The sequence below is a fragment of the Rhinopithecus roxellana genome, chromosome 5 (genome assembly GCF_007565055.1).
Source record: "Rhinopithecus roxellana isolate Shanxi Qingling chromosome 5, ASM756505v1, whole genome shotgun sequence".
Lineage (NCBI taxonomy): Eukaryota > Metazoa > Chordata > Mammalia > Primates > Cercopithecidae > Rhinopithecus > Rhinopithecus roxellana.
The window spans coordinates 150,452,014-150,470,157 of NC_044553.1; the positions used below are offsets into that span (position 1 = coordinate 150,452,014).

The 18,144-nt window shown below is 36.7% G+C and overlaps 1 protein-coding gene across 2 annotated transcripts in view; it reads right to left on the bottom strand.

Annotated features, from left to right (window-relative positions):
- Positions 1-1,011: 1,011 nt before the first annotated feature.
- TRIP11 (thyroid hormone receptor interactor 11) overlaps positions 1,012-18,144 on the bottom strand; it is a 69,700-nt gene continuing 52,567 nt past the window's right edge. For both annotated transcript variants that reach the window (XM_010357490.2, XM_010357491.2), the window contains exons 17-21: positions 9,123-9,204; positions 8,184-8,298; positions 7,640-7,756; positions 5,727-5,871; positions 1,012-3,023 (exon numbers count right to left, since the gene is read on the bottom strand). In XM_010357490.2, the coding sequence (XP_010355792.2) occupies positions 2,803-3,023; positions 5,727-5,871; positions 7,640-7,756; positions 8,184-8,298; positions 9,123-9,204 (680 nt within the window). In that variant the 3' untranslated portion in view covers positions 1,012-2,802. The remainder of the gene's footprint in view (positions 3,024-5,726; positions 5,872-7,639; positions 7,757-8,183; positions 8,299-9,122; positions 9,205-18,144) is intronic.

Here is an 18,144-nt window from a genome sequence, read left to right on the forward strand (position 1 = left end):
TCTAGTTAAAATATTGCAGTTAAACGCACTGTTAGCAATGCCCTGTGCCAACATTAGAATTATATGCTTCATCACTGTCTGGTTACTAAGACGGTTCAGTGAGCAGGTGGTTCATCTCTGACACAACTAAGTTTCAGAAAACTCGATGACTTATATCTGGTTTAGATCAACGAACACTTAGTATACATACCAGTCAGCTATAGTTTCAATGACACAATGAAAACATTAGGTACTACAGCTTTTTTTTTTTTTTTTTTTTTTTTTAAGATAGAGTCTTGCTCTGTCACTCAGGCTGGAGTACAGTGGAGTGGTTGCTCACTGCAACCTCCACTTCCCGGGGTCAAGCGATTCTCCCGCCTCAGCCTCCAGAGTAGCTGCGATTACAGGCGCCTGCCACCATGCCCAGCTAATTTTTGTATTTTTAGTAGAGATGGGGTTTCACCATGTTGGCCAGGCTGGTCTTGAACTCCTGACCTCAAGTGATCTGCTCACCTCGGCCTCCCAAAGTTCTGGGATTACAGGCGTGAGCCACCGTGCCTGGCCAGTATTATAGCTTTAGGACAAGGTCACACACTTATTTAAATAGCAGCCATTTAATACCATGCTCTGTGATGTTTAGCTATGCAATCCACCCACAACAGCTTTTAAACTTACGTTAAACTCTGGGATGAGAGGGGGACAAGTTGTTTTGGTCAGAGAAAGAAATACTCAAAAATGTCACAAAAGCCATTTCAAATATGATGACATAGTACTTAAATACCAACCATGCATCTCTTTTTCAAATTAAAAGAGAAAATTTTTTTACATATTCTATTTCTTAAAAATAAAGGACCATGTGTCTTTTTTTTTTAACTTAGAAAGTAGTATTTCATTTCTCCACACTGAAATGAAATTTCAATGGCAAGCAGCAAATAATGTAGGATAGTCAGTGAAAGTATCTTTGTTAGGAGCATATAAAAACCAAGGAGTAACAACTCACAGAGAAATAATAATAGGCAAAAACCAAGAGGAGGCAGTTTGACAGTTCTAATATAGAACTTGTATGACAACTTCCTTTAAAGTATAGTAAATAAAGAATGGCAATATAAATTAGTTATCTAAGGAGATACAAGACATTCTGAAGCAGCATTCTCAGTTACTGCATTTTTCAGAAAAACAAGTTTCACCCATCAACATGGAATTAAGACTTCTAGTCTTCCGAATACATTAGAAAGTACAGTTAATCACAGTAAAACTTGCAAATTACCAAATTCCGTTCTCGCCTCAGCCAGGACTATTCACATATTTGAATTTGTTTTATTTTCATTCCTTCCTTGTTATACAAATGTTTCTATTTTAAAAGCATATAGAAATTTACAAAATTTGCAAGAAATGTCTTTTTAAATGTACAACTTCAACAACTAATAAAAATATGAACATCCAGATACAGTTAAGTTTCAAGTTGGGATTTTTTTAAATAATGGGTTTATGAAAAATTAAAGAAATACTTTAAGTTTCAAATATCTGGGTACTGGTGCTAGCAAAGTGATTTCACTGCCCTCAGTGGCCACCGTGATGAGAACAGTTGACTCTCGGATTGCTGTACCTCATATGTCAACACTGCAGACGGAGGCAGGAAGTGGCCTGCTCAGTGATATTGCTAATTATACTTATGTAGATGCAGCTGTATGGTTTAATGCTTATATGAAAGTTGTATGAATCTGTGTAAAGAAACATTTAGTTTTAAGATGGTATCTTTAAATAGATATCTTAGCTGCTAAAACTAAGTGATATACCTGCACTATATGCTCAATAATAAAAAGGAACAAACTAGTGATACATCCAAAACCTTGGATGGATCTCAAGGTGATTATGCTGAGTGAAAAACAAGCCAGTCTCAAGAGGTTATATATTGATTCAATTTATATAACATTCTCAAAATAACAAAATGACTGAGATGGAGAACAGTTGGGGGTTGTCAGGGATTAAGGAGAGAGGGTCAGGGGGAGAGGTGGCAATGATTATGAGAGGGCAACACGGGGGATGCTTGTAATGGAAGTCTTCTGTGTCTTGCCTGTGGTGGCAGTCACATGAATCTACACACAGGGCCAGGTGCGGTGGCTCATGCCTGTAATCCCAGCACTTTGAGAGGCCGAGGTGGGAGGATCACTCGAGCCCAGGAGTTCGAGGGCAGCCTGGCGACATAGTGAGACCCCATCTCTATTTAAAACAAACAAAAAAAGAATCTACACACATGATAATATTGCACAGGACCAAATACATACTTCACCTCAGGGTACCTATCACCTTCCAGTGACAATCTTGTTGGCCTGTCTCCACAAAGTCCTCTAAAGATGATCAATATATGCTTCAAATCAACTTTCGGCACTATGCAGAGAAGCCAATACTATTATTTTTTTATCCTTCATTAAAAAAGACAAAACAAAAAAAACCAACTCTCTTGATAAACCACAATCTCTAGCTTAAATGAGCTTGGAAATCATAGAAGGAAATAAAAAGCTGCCATACAGGTACTAGTACTATTATCTGTCTGTATTTTTGTAAATTAGGGTAAAAGATAAATTAAATGTTCCTAGCTTAAATTAGGTCAAATCAGAAGGAATAAAGCAGATTATATAGCAAACACTTGCTCCTGACACCTGCAGTTTCTAAAAGCATTAGGAATATTTTTATTAAATTCAGAGAAAGCATAACTGCGAACAAATACATGACTTTTTCCCAAAGGCCACTTTGTGATAAAGTACATACATATAGTGTTCATGGTTTCTTTAAAGTGCTAGATTGTCTCTGGCTGAGAATCATCTATTGCTTTAAAAGGTCTTTCAGCACAACCCCAGCGCTGCTGTCAGGCAACGCTGGCAAAGGTGTAAATGTGGGCAAAACATCTGAGATGGGTTTCAGAAGAAGATGCCCGGGCCCACGAGGTCCAAGCCCAGCTGGGTTAATAAGAGGCACAGCTGCCGAGCGAGGAGCCAAAAACGGATTTACATCTGTTCTTCTACCAGATCTGGATTCCGTTGTATCTAAAGAATAAAATATGGATTTAGTCTCCTATCTTGCACAAAGAAGTCAAAATGAAATAACTCTCTGAATATAAGTAATAGCATGAAGAAAGTTATCTATGTAATATTGTTAAATTGATTAACAGATAAATAAAAATAATCAATGTATCACTTATCAACTTAAAAATTCTCCCTTGACAGTAATAACACTGGTATCCAGCACATCTTTTTGGACTGTTCTTAATTCAAAATGAAAACACAGCCAGGCGTGGTGGCTCACGCCTGTAATCCCAGCACTTTGGGAGGCTGAGGTGGGCGGATCACCTGAGGTCAGGAGTTTGAGACCAGCCTGGCCAACATAGTGAAACGACGTCTCTACTAAAAATACAAAATAAAAAATTAGCTGGGTGTGGTGGCAGGTGCCTGTAATCCCAGCTACTTGGGAGGCTGAGGCTGGAGAATTGCTTGAACCTAGAAGGCGGAGGTTGCAGTGACTGGAGATTGCACCATTGCACTCCAGCCTGGGCGACAAGAGCAAAGCACCATCTCAAAAACAAAAAAATTACAATTAAAAAAAAAAAAAAATGAAAGCACAAATAGGCCTCAATTCCTAAACACAAATACTCATCTGTATGGCTAAAATCTGACTAATGTTCACTCTTGGTATTTCAAAACATTTTCTGATAAAAAACCGATGCTATTCACGACAGGAGGATGAAAGAAGATAAGGAATAAGAGGGATGAATAGGGAAAGAAAAGGCAAGAGAAGAGTATTTGTATGCTTACCTAATACTTTATTAAACATCAAAACTCTTGTTTTATACTTAAATACCAGTTATGTAACTGACGAACTTCATTTACCATAATAACAGCTTTTTAAATGGTGTCATCTATGTTGCAAGGCAAACTCTTTACTTACCCACCTGAATAATGAAGGATTTGAGGAGTTACATTTCCCCCAAATAATTATAACAAAGAAAAACAAACCCATATTACAATAACAGTTCAGAAGAAAAAACAATATATACATACCTTACCTGATCATGTTTTAGGCAGTCAAAGGTTTGAAAACAATCTTCATTAGATTATTTTTCTGTGACACTGGGCTAATACAATTCCTTGTTATTGGAATAGGTAAATTCCTAATGTTTTAGTGGACAGATTCAGCTTTAATACCCAAGACCAATAACAGCTTCAATGGTAAGAGACAAGCAATCCTTTGAAGGTACCCACTTCAGCAATGGGAAACTCAAATAAAAAGACCTCCTAAAGCAAAGATAGCACTACGACAAATTCGTCAAATCTGCTTATCATTGAGCACTCTTGGGGTTCCCAAGCCGTACTTTCCTGTGAATGACAACTTTCCAAACTCTGGGCAAGCTTCTGGTGTTACCTAGTGAGCTCTGACACACTTCCAAATTCAGGATTAAAGATTAAGCTTGCTTTGTTCACGCAAAGCCTGTATCAACCCAAACCATCACCAGCTTTTGTATCCTATCAATGCAAATCAAGCTGGGCACTGGACTTAATAAAATAAAGGGGAAAGGTAGGAAAGAGGAAGAAAAGGGAGAGAATAGAAGGGGAAGGGAGGGAGAGAGAGGGATAAGAAAGAAGAAGGGAAGAAAAGGGGAAGGAAGGGTGGGAAAAGAAGGGGAAAGGAAGAAGGGAAGAGAGGGAGGAAAAGAGCCTGCCATAACAAATTTGGGAATCTATTTCAAGATGCTACCACCTAGTGTAACAAGAAAAACTGTTTTCAGTATAGTCTACACCTCTGAGATAAAGTTATGACTTTTCACTAAACTTAGCAGGCAAAGCTACTATCTAAAGGGCTGATAAATTTTACTACTTTCCCTTCCTATACAAGTCCAGAAAAATAGAAATATTTATCTAAACGACAGAAGTTTTAAAAATTTCAGAATATAAATTCTTTATTATTTTATCCAAATTTAAGCACTGATGTGTGATATAAATGAGTATATAACATATACTTTTACAGTACAATTAGTAAACATGTTAGTCTATATTAAAATATGAAGATTTCAGAAAATAGCTCTTCCAATAAAGAATTTGTTTATAGTCCAACAGATTACAATTCAATTTCAATTTGATAAATTTTCCTGCACGCCAGTATACATGACATGAACATAAATAAAACCTTTACAATTTAGTGGGACAGAAAAATATGTACACATGTTAACAACCATCCGCTCTAGGCAGATCTTTCAACATAAAAGAGTGATTTCTACATTCTTGGAGTCTCAGTTTGTTAAACTGCGCTTATATACATTAACATGCCTATGTTTGGTTACTGAATGTAGCACTTAAATTTTCAAAGGAGAAAAACCCTTCTCAAACTATATACACACATCTAACTCGGATTAGCAAGAAGCACCATTAGTGAGAAAGGAAAGCAGGTGGCCAAGAAAGATGTAACCAGTTCCCCATTACTTCCAGAGGAATAATTCAAAGCTGGTTAGGCAGACAGAGAATTATTATTTGGATATACAAAGGGAGGATATTTCTTACCATTTAAATTAAGTCAATTAAATATCAGATTGCTACAAGAATATATGAAGCAAAAGTCTGATGCCTTATTGGAATTCTGGAAGTCCTCATTACACAGTTTCAAAAACACTAAACATTTAGTTAATATCACTGTGAAACATAATCATACATTAAACATTCAATTTTTAAATTACAGAAAAATTAAATCTCTAGTTTTACCTTTAAAACTTTCTGGTGCATTTGTATCTCGTTTTCTTCTTCCTGGTGAATCCAGAGGTTTCATATCATGAACAGAAAGCTTTGGTGGTGGAATGGATGGATGAGATTCTGTTTCTAGAAATTTAACAAAAAGTTCTGAAAAAGACTAAGAAAAAATATTTTGGTTATATTAGGCTAGATAATTAAGTTATATTCACTACAACTAAGGACATGTATCAGCTTTTCTAATTAAATATTAAAAACTAATCATGCCATTTGAATAATTTTTTTACAAATCAGCTTTGTGAACAACTGAAAATACCAGCATTTTTTTTTTTTTTTTTTTTTTTGAGACGGAGTCTTGCTCTGTCGCCCAGGCTGGAGTGCAATGGCGCTATCTCGGCTCACTGCAAGCTCCGCCTCCCAGGTTCAAGTGATTCTCCTGCCTCAGCCTCCTGAGTAGCTGGAATTACAGGTGCATGCCACCACGCCCAGCTAATTTTTGTATTTTTAGCAGAGACGTGGTTTCATCATGTTGGTCAGGCTGGTCTCAAACTCCTGACTTTGTGGTCCGCACACTTTGGCTTCCCAAAGTGCTGGGATTATAGGCGTGAGCCACCACACCCAGCCTAAAATACTAGCACTTTAGATAGATGATCATTACAAAAATTTAACAATTTAATCAATATTCTTTGATGGTAACACTCACTTCTAGCATCTCATGGTCAGAATTAGCCAACTGATAATACTTATTTTTCTTGCCATCAATGAATAGCACTTAATGAATCTGATCATTTTAATAACCATTAACACAAACATAAAAGATTAAATGAAAGGAAAACACACATTAGACATAATTTTCTAGTTAGGTCCAACCAATGAATATAATAGCAAAAGATCACCAATAACATTATCAGATTAAAATAATGTAGTGTAGACCTTTCCTTTAAATTAAATTTTATGACAGCCAAGTAAAATGGGTTTTATCTTTAACCAGCTCTGGGTAAGTCACCTATCCTTCATGTCCTCTTTATTAAAAAACTAAGACAGGCCGGGTGTAGTGGCTCACACCCGTAACCCCAGCACTTTGGGAAGCCGAGGCGGGTGGATCACTAGGTCAGGAGTTCAAGACCAGCCTGGCCAACATGGTGAAACCCAGTCTCCATTAAAAATACAAAAATTAGCTGGGCGTGCTTGCTGCTGGGCACTTGTAATCCCAGCTACTCGGGAGACTGAGGCAGGAGAATTGCTTGAACCCAAGAGGCCGAGGCTGCAGTGAGCCGAGATCATGCCACTGCACTCCAGCCCGGGCGACAGAGCAAAACTCTGTCTCAGAAAAACAAAAACAAACAAAAAACTAAGAGAAAGAAACTCCACATTCTAACTCATAATGCTACTCAATTCAATTAATATTCATCTAGAGCCTACAACATACCAGGCACTGTGTTTTCATGTTTATTAACTGCCTCCTCCTTTGAGAATCTAAGTTTTATGAGGGCAGGCGCCTTGTCTATCCAGTTTGCAGCTGCATCCTCAATGCTTACAACAGTCTAGTTCACAGCAGGTACTCAGTAAGTATTTACTGGCTCAATGATTTGGAACATATATACACAAATAAAACAAATCCTCTATCTTGCTATCATAATTTAGTAGCAAGACTGCCTATGGTAGCATGATCAAGTACAAAGGAAAAGTTAATATTTTGAAAAATAAAAGCACCATATAAAGTTAAAATAAAACCTATATGCAATAAAATTATGAAAACTGGCTTGTTATCCTTAAGCTTAATCACCTCTCTGGAACTCAGTTTCTGCAACTTCAAAATAAAAGGGTTGTATAAAATAATTTAAAAAAGAAATCTGATTCTTTGCAAGTGAATGTAATATACAGTCATTTCACTATTCACCTTAAGCAAGAATAAAATTGGTTCTTACACTATTAAGCACAGATTGCTGATTTGGTCTCAAAGGTGTGTTAGGAACACTTTTTGATCCTCCTCCAAGCCACCCTGTCATCCACCTGGTCACACCGCCCTGATCATCATGAAACAACTGAAAGATTATTTTAAAACAGACAAATATTATCAGTACAAGAAAAAAAAAAAAGGACCAGTTTTACATAATTTCTGAGAGTTGTAAAGCATGCTCGTCAAGTTCAAGTCCCAGTAAATGTTTCCTACTGATAGAGGCTACAAATACAATAAAATGCCATCCCAAGCACCATCTCAAATGAAAGTTTGGGGATATTTCAACATTTCAGCATCCTGATATGAGAAGTGGTTTGTAAGTTACAAAACATTTAAACTATTATCATACATATTGAACAAATCAGCCTCTTCAATGTTGTATATAGTAATTCCATTTCCACACTGAGAAAATTACACTCAGTAGAAGTTACATAGAGTAAAAGGAAGTAATTGTCTACAAAGCCACTATCTGGGTTATGAATGTGTTCAGATGGCTTTCATCATCCAGTCACCTGCTCCATCTCCTCCCTTCTGACGCCTAGGATGCTCCCCATCAACCGTAACACTTCATGACGCTGATTTTTCGGTGTGTGGAAATGACCAATGAAGAGGTTTCTCATTAGGACTCTGAAAATAAAGGCAGAAACAGCTCAAGTGAACTCAACATTAACTGCACCCAAACACTAAACATAGAAATATTTAATTATATTAAACAATTAAATATTTACTTATAAAAAAATCTAAACAAAATATTTTAAAGTGTCTTTAAAAAATCTTGACAAGTCTAATATTTCAAACAAAATAAAATAAAAAAGAATATTTCAAACATCCCAAAATGTATACCTTTTAAAACCTCACTTACTAGCCACCCACTTTCTTCAACCCAGTAACTGACTGAGGTGGTGCCTCCTTAGTAATTCCAAGCGCCTGACTGGGCCAATGTTCACTGGAAGCAGAAACTTAAATGGTGATGACTGTTGTGTTTAATGTTATGCTTATATTTCCCCATCCAAATTTATTAAAAATTTACTAATAATATATACATTTTAAAAATATTAAAGGAGCTACTGTTACATAGATACCACGGTTTCAGATCTAATACATTTGAGCAAGATTACGTTCATTTAAGGACAGTAAAAGCAGCAACAAAGAATGGTAGACGTAAATTTTTTATTTTCTAAGTACTTCTTACTGAGGTGATATTTTAGCTCTTCCATATGGTTTTAAGAAAAAAAAATGAGTTGGAAAAAAATCTACCTTAAAAATAAAAGAAGGTAAGTGATTCTGCTGAATTCTCATTAAAGCTGCATCCTTCCTCACTACAGAGTAAGGGGAAAACAGGCTTTTGAAAAATTTAATCACATATAAATATCTACATTTAGAAGTTTTTTTTTTTAAACCATAAAAGCAATTTCCACAAAATATACAAACATTAAAAGGAAAAAGCATACTTGTCCACTTTTCCTTCTGAGCTGTTTGCTAAGTTCATCAATTTCTTTTGTACATCATCCAGCATTTCTTGTCGGAGCTCATCTGTTGTAAAATATGTGAAAAAAGATAGTCATTAACTGATTAAAATAGTCTGGATGACTATATAATGAGATTTATGAGATCTTTATTATAACCTCTGAATATATACACTTATTCTAATTGGGAATATTCATTAACTTCCATTTCTTCTTTGGTCCAGGGAACCAGGCTCTCATATAGAAATCCTCTAGAAGCCAGAGTGCATTAATTCACATGGTTTACTCCCAAGAAAGTAATCAACTCTGTAATACAACACTGAAAAACCAAGAAAGGTTTTCATCCTCTTTAAAAACTTAATAGCAAAGAAGAGATTTTCATCACTGCCTCCTTGCATGAAACATTTCCAGAGCCACTCTTATTTAATGGGAGGAAGTGGAAAGGACAATTTAACATTTTCCCTTTTCTATTTTCCTGGCCAGACTGTTTTTGGTGAGCTGACTAAGAAGTGTATCTAACACAACTAAGACCACGGCTCAAGATGCAGCGGATAGGACAAACCATTCTGGGGGTAAGGAAATTGCAAAATATAATAATCGGCTCTAATATACAAATCAAGATACTATAGCTTATGACTGACTTAGAAGGATGCCCGGACTATTTTAATTTTAAATTATTCTTTTAAAAGGAAGCAAAATCCATAAAATCTTGCTGGAATAGCTGGAATTTAAGCAGTATTAAAGGCAAAGTCTAGAATTACAACAGGAGATACCCTGTTCCTAAATTCAGCCACGCCACAGGGCAAGGATTTCTGGACTAAGGAACTCTCAGTCAAACACGGAGTTTACACCTGTTATGCCAGAAATGAATAGTCTGAGCTGAAAGAGATGCTCACTAATTTTAAGCTAGATGATCAGTTTTTGTTCTGAAAGAAATGAAGAGGAGAGCTCTATCTAGAACCATTCACATCCAAATGCTAGACTCTGCCACAAACCTTTTTCTTTGAATTATGCTGTATTTTCCTAGTAGTAGCTGGATACAAGTTCCTTTATCAGATATGACTTACAAACATTTTTTCCCCATTCTGTGAGTTGTCATCTCACTTTCTTGATATCTTTTGAAGCATAAAAGTTTTCCATTTTTAAGAAGTCCAATGTAGTTTTTCTTTTGTTGCTTGTGCTTTTGGCGTCATATCTAAGAAACTACCTAACCCAACACCTATGTTTTAAGGGTTTTATAGTTTTAATTCTAAAATTTAGGTCTACTCTCCATTTTGAGTTAATTTTTGTGCATGGTGTGAGGTAGGGGTCCAACTTCATTCTTTTGCACATGGATATCCACTTGTTTCAGCATTATATGGTGAAGAAACTATTCTTCTGGCACCCTTGCTGGAAATCAATTGACCATAAATGTATGGTATATTTCTAGACTCTAAATTCCCACTGTAAGAATTCTGCAAATGTTTTGTCATTTTTTTCTTTTTTTCCTGCCTGGAAAGCTCTTTTCCATCAGGACTGCCTATTAACTCCTATTCACCTTTCATGTCTCTGTTTCCAACTCACTTTCTTAAAGAATTTTCCTCTGAGCCTTAAAGATGAGGCCAGGTATGCTTTATGTTTTCATTCTGCTCTGTACAATGCCCAAAATTCCGATTTGTGGTACTAAATTCATATATAAAATATCTTGTTTAACTGTTTACGATGGCTTGTGGTTTTCCTAAATTGCAGAAATCTAACTTGCAAAATGTCATTCATATAATAGGCCAATTTTACCAAAACAGAGATGGTTGCCATAACCATATTATAAAAGCAAGGTCTGTATTTGGAAAATCTACTACAAACTTTTCCTTTCCTGTCTTTCCAGTAAGGAATTTAAACTTGGATGAGAGAGGGAGAGAGAGAAGGGGAGAGAGAGGGCGAAAAGGTGGGGGTGGACAGGACTGTTATTAAAGTCTGAGTCAGTAAAAGACACTTTAGATTCCTAATGTGCACATGTATACTACTAGCACATGGTGTTATCTGGGCCTTTTCTAGTACTACATTCTGAATGTAAATAGAACTCAGCAAATAAGTCAATCTCTTGTTACTGTTTTGACTTAACCGTCCCACTCACAAACTAAAGTAGGAGCCAGTAAAGATGGGCATGGTCTTCTCCTTCCTCATCCATTCCTCCCCAAGGCTACAGAAAGATAGCAGAGAAACAGAGGTCAAACTTAGCTACCCTACCCCCAACCCCCACCTTCCTTTTCTCTGAGATTTCCCCTCTCCTATCTACTTTCCTCTAAAATTAATAATTTGTATATTGATTACATGTCTATATAATTTGGTTATATTGGGTTATATATAAAATATATGTGTGTGTATATATATGTGAGACAGGGTCTCGCTCTGTTGCCCAGGCTGTGGCATGATTATAGCTCACTGCAGCCTCAAACTCCTGGGGTCAAGCCATGCTCCTGCCTCAACCTCAGGAATAGTTGAGATTACCAGTGTGTACCACCACAACCAGCTAATTTCCGACTTTTTGTAGAGATGGGGTCTCATGACGTTGCCTAGGCTGGTCTCAAACTCCTGCATTCAAGTAATTCTCCTGCCATAGCCTTCCAAAATGTTGGGATTACAAGTGTGAGACACTGTGCCTGTCCCTATATAAAACATATTATCACACTTAATTTCACCTATAGCTTTTTACTGTTTTAACATGGTCACTAAAAAATTTAAAATTACACATGGCTCACAGTATATTCCTACTGGACAGTACTGATTTAGAACATAACCAGGATATAACACTACACTATACTATCTCTTATTAAAAAAAGACAGGCTGGGCGCAATGGCTCCTGCTTGTAATCCCAGCACTTTGTGAGGCCAAGGTAAGCACATTGCTTGAGCTCAGGAGTTTGAGACCAGCCTGGGCAACATAGCAAAACTCTGTCTCTACAAGAAATACAAAAATTACCCAGGTGTAGTGGCATGAGCCTGTAATTCCAGCTACTTAGGAGGCCGAGGCAGGAGGACTGCCTGAGCCCAGGAGGCAGAGATTGCAGTGACCTGAGATTGCGCCACTGCACTCCAGCCTGGACAACAGAGCGAGACCCTGTCTCCAAAAATAAATAAATAAATAAATAAAATAAAATAAAAAGAGAGAGAAAGTGAAATGACAGACATCTTCAGAGTAAAATCCACAAAGCAGAGCTGAGCCTAATACAAATTTTAGTAAAATAAAGTAGAAAATTCTAACTTTGCTCTATGAAAAACTGATCAAGAAATCAAACTGTTTAAAAGTCCAAATCAAAAATACTTTCTTGATGAAAACTTAAGATTGGTATGATTTTTATTCAAGTCTCTGTATTCAGAAAGGTAGAGTCAAAACATCCTTAAGGCGAAAATGACAGGGTTAAAATTTCCTAAACTCACTATCAGAACACACAGTTTGTCCCTGAGCTAATGTGATGTGGAATACAAAGGGCTGTTAAACTCAAGCAGTAGTTTAAATGTATTCTGATATTTGAGACTGGTGGAAAACTCGAAATTTAAGCGGTGGTGCTAAAAGGATGGTATTAACTATGAGGGGTTTGGAAAGGAAAAGAAAGTCAAACACCTACTACAAAGGTCCCCATAGATGCCTCTTTTTCTCCAGGCACCCTTATTTTCCTCCCATCAGAGATTCTGAATATTTCTCTACAAAAACTGAACTCTAATTCAAACCACAAATTTGAAATCAGAACTGTATTTATATGGGCAGAGAAAATATGGTTATTCAGAAATGAGTTTTAAGCCAAATAAAATATTTCTGTGAAATAATCTCACATGCCAAAATAATTTTTTGGAAGTTAAAAAAAAAAAAAAAAAGGTGGAGGGCGCACTTTAAAAGTTCAGCAATAAAGCAACTGACATTTAATCTAGTTTGGAAAAAGAGAAAAAGAGTTATTCTACATCTATGACATAGTAAAACTTGCCATATCAGAGTCTCTTCTCTGGAACACCTAGACATGGTGCCATGGTCTTCAACATTTGGTTTAAAATAAAATTGAACATAAAATGTAATTGATTGCAACAAATCAGCACATCATAATTTTACATTTCATTTGTAATTAATGACAGTACACTACAATGCTGCCTTCAGAGAACATCTTAAAATGAATCATACCACATCTTAAAATGAATCATACTGCTTACAAAGTCATTTGGATATTTCACAACTAAGCTCCTGTAGGCAAGGTCCAAGTCAGATTTACTGAGCAGTCACCTGACTGAGAAAAAAAGGGAACACAGAACTTGAGAGTCAGAAGTGGATATGAATCATGGACCTATCCCCAGGGCCAGACTTTGTTGCCTATTTTGTAAAATGAACATGCTTATCTCAAAGGATTTGAGGGAATCAACTGAATGATCAAACGTGACTTTTCTAAATAGTAAAGTGTTATAAAAAGCATTAGTACTTATCATCCAATTTCTTAAAATAACTAAAAAGTTCATATTTCAATCTAGCCTGAATCAGTATCACATATACTACTGTTTCATGTCAATATTTTGTGAGGTTTTACCCCCTCCATTTGGCATGTTTGTCATCTTTGAGGTCAAGGAGTCAATAGAAGGAAGAAAAACATGTTAGAAAGATGATCTCACAAATATATATATATGTAAATAAATAAATTGCATCTGGTGTCTTATCTGCATCTGGATACCTTAAAAATAAATTTAAATATGATACAGTATTAAACCTAATAAGGAAATTTAACCTCTTCATTTAATTAAATATAATCAAAGCAAAAGCTAGAAATCAGATCTTTTTTATTACAGAATTTCAAGTTATACAAGATCACTTTTAACATATAAAATTATATATATATATATTATATATATATATATATATATATTTTTTTTTTTAAGACAGAGTCTTACTCTGTTGCCCAGGCTGAAGTACAGTGGTGCCCCAGCTCAGTGCAACCTCCATTTGTCAGGTTCAAGCAATTCTCCTGCCTCAGTCTCCCGAGTAGCTGGGATTACAGATGCCTGCCACCACGCTAATTTTTGTATTTTTAGTAGACGTGGGGTTTCTCCATGATGGCCAGGTTGGTCTTGAACTCCTGACCTCAAGTGACCCACCCACCTCAGCCTCCCAAAGTGCTGGAAGTACAGGTGTGAGCCACTGCACCTGGCCCAAATAATATATTTTTAAAAGATACCATACTATTTGCAATTTGAGGTTAAGTTTTATAAGCATCTGCTTTGTCTTTCTTTTCTTTTCTTTTTTTTTTAGACAGCGTCTCGCTCTGTCACCCAGGCTGTAGTGCAGTGGCACACCCTCTGCTCACTGCAACCTCTGCCTCCCAGGTTCAAGCGATTCTTGTGCCTCAGCCTGCTGAGTAGCTGGGATCACAGGCATGTGCCACCATACCTGGCTAATTTTTTAATATTTTTAGTAGAGACAGGGTTTCACCATGTTGGCCAAGTTGGTCTCCAGCTCCTGACCTCAAGTGATCCATCTGCCTCGGCCTCCCAAAGTGCTGGGATTACAGGCATGGGCCACCATGCCCAGCCCTGCTTTGTCTTTTAACTCAATTATTTTCAACTGTATCCGACCCAGAATTTGAAGGTCTAGAGTATATGGTAAATGTTTTGTTGTCCCATAATCATAATTGTTCATTGCTGAATGAAAAGTATCTTTTAAAATTCTAGGCCAGGCCCAGTTGCTCACGCCTGTAATCCTAGCACTTTTGGAAGTCAAGGCAGAAGGATCATTTGAGGCCAGGAGTTCAAGACCAGCCTGAGCAATATCGAGAGACCCTGTCTCTGTCTCTACAAAAAAAAAAAAAAAATAAGACCTTGCCTCTTAAAAATAAAAATAAACTTCTACTTCTTAGCAATGAACTCCTAGGAAAATAATTTTATTCATACAGTATAACTTCATCTGAATTCCACTAGATCAGAATCTGTGATTGGTTGAGGTCTACTGGATTAGATATAGACCAAATTTGGATTATTCATCGGAATTACTATGTACACTTGATTTTACATAAATATTTTTAATGTAACCGAATCGAATTTATTTTTCCTCACCATTCTCTTCCCTCAACCCTTTATTATGAATTCAGATAATCTGTACTATATTTCTCCATATTGAAACAGAACTAATTTTTTTAAAAAGAGTAAATATTATGAGTGGTTATATATTTAATTTTTACCCCTCTGGCATGTGAGACAGAATATATATTTAATTTTAAAAGTGTTACACACTTTCTTGCTTATAGGCGGGAGCCACACATTGGGTACGTATGGACACAAAAATGGGAACAGCAGATATTGGAGATACCAGAGGGGGAAGAGGGAGAGGGAGAGAAGGGCTGAAAAACAACCTAATAGGTACTATGCTCACTACCTAAGTGACGAGCTCATTTGTACCCCAAACCTCAGTGTCAAGCAGTATACCCATGTAACAAACCTGTACAGATACCCCTGAATCCACAAGTTGAAATTAACTTTTTTTTAATGGGATATTTCACCAAAAAAAAAATGCAGATTTCCAATGTCTCTTCAAAGATCTGAAGACATGGCAACACCGGGCCCACATTCTTGCATGACAGCAGCTGGGTGGAGCTGAGAATCTGCTGCCTCCATAAGAAACACTCTTTAATTGATTAGTCTCTACCTAGTTTCATGTGCTTTTTTATATTATCATCATAGCCTCAGTTTACAATTTGTGCTTGTGATCCATACTAAGAGATTCTTATTTCCACACGGCAACCCACTTCCACCTCCACCTTCTCAGCACTCCACTCCAACACATGCATGTGCACACATACCCAGCACCCTTGGTCATTACTAGTCAACTGTATCTTCAGCCAGTTTCCAGATTATGCCAAACAGTTTCACAGGAATTCCTCCCTCTGTCTAGAACAGTTTTCCCCAGTTCTCTGTCTTCTTAGCTATACCTATTCATCATTCAAGTAAGTTCAAGTGAGCCCTTCACTAGCCTTTTCTACCCTTCCATGCTACCAACACCAAGTACAAAGGATAGCTCTTTCCTTTCTAAATCATTTGTTGCATGTATTTGACACATGTCATCTTCCCTTCCTGCCTGACTGTAAACCTCCTGAAGGCAGGACCCCTGTCTCCTGTCTTTATATCTTTAGTGCCTATTGCAGTGCTTAGCACACAGCAAATAAACAATGAATATTTGAGAAATAAGTCAAATAATGATTTTCTCTGGGAAAAGAGAATATCTGCAAAGAACAGAACACTGGACAAAAAGAATAAGTTATGTTCTGAATTATGTACCCATCCATACATAAATAAGGGCAAGGACAGAAAACACATTAACTCAAAACATTCTTATTGCTATATCATTTACTTTTCCCTTTAAACTTAGAGGAATTTTTTTTAACTGTAATTTCTAAAATACAGTTCAGTTGAAAAAGGTTTAATTATTTACCTAATTGACATACACTTTTTTCTTAACTCATAATTTGGCATTGTCTAGTATACCCAGATGTTTATATCATCAAAATAATTTTTTAACCATTTACGGCAATTCAGAAAACTGCATCTGGTACTTCTTATATGTTTCCTCTAAAATCACCACTTCTGCCAAAAACATCTATAAAGAAATCCCTCAAAAGGTTTGGGTAACAAAGCGTCTGGGAATGTATTTGGCCTATGTTCAACAGGACATTATATGTTTTCTTGTATAAATCATGTCCTGGAAAACGGAATGTCTTTATTTAAAATAAAAGCTTTACCATCCAGCACCGTAAAGGTAGTTCCATGGAAAACATTTTAAGCTTCCTTTATATCTGTAGTTTTAAAACATGTTTTCATGCTTCATATTACAGTAAGTTTTACTGGGACTCATTTTATACATTCTTCTAGATTTTCTTTCAAAAACCAGTCTAAGGAAATTTTCCATCCTCAACTCACAGGAGACTTTTAAAAGTAGTCATTCAACCTTCTTAAAAAAAAATCAGTTATGCTGCCCTTTCAGATACAGGTATAAATGAGCAGACAGACCAAAAGTTCTTCCTGATGTTAGAACTAAATTTGCATTGCTTATGAAAACTCACTTTTCTTTGTACAACATAAAATTCACCACCTTTCTGAATCATAGTTATCAAAATAACAATATCTTGTGCTTTCTATTTCAATTTATCCAATCATTTTCTTTTTCTTTTCTTTTTTTTTTTGAGACCGAGTTTCACTCTGTTGCCCAGGCTGCAGTGCAGTGGCGTGATCTCGACTCACTGCAACCTCCACCTCCCGGGTTCAGGCAATTCTTGTGGCTCAGCCTCCCAAGAAGCTGGGACTACAGGCATGAGCCACCATGCCTGGCTAATTTTTGTATTTTTAGTAGAGACGGGGTTTCACCATGTTGGCCAGGCTGGTCTCAAACTCCTGATCTCAGGTGATCCACCCACCTCGGCCTCCCAAAGTGCTGGGATTACAGGTGTGAGCCACCACGCCCGGCCAAATCATTTCCATTTAAGCAGGAATTTATGTTAAGGATGATGGTAGAGAACAAGAAGGAAAGGAAAACGTCAAATTTGGCCAAAAATATAGCAAGATAACACATTTTAATGGTTCAGTCACAGGTGTATATTTTCTCATCATTAACAATTCCATGGAAATTCTGAACTCTGATCAGCTCAGAGCAGCAGTTAATGAAAACCACTGTCATATGTGCTTCATAGGCCACTGTATTGAGTTTGGATATGGGATGGCATGTGAAGTCTTTGGAACTGTATTGAAGAACACTTTCAGGTAAAACGCTGAAAGAATAATTTTTAAAAGGAAGGATAGCAGTAATTCTTTTACCAGCCAACACTATCTACTAAACTATAGTACTCTTAGGATCGTGGGATTTATTTTCTTTGTTACTTTCCCGGGAAGAGGGATAGAGGGGGAGGGAGACAGGGAGAAAGATTTAAACAGTTCCCTACTACTGGTTTATGTCTCTACTCAAGTTCCTTTTCTCCATGGAATGCTGCCTGACCCTTAATGGGATTCTTGA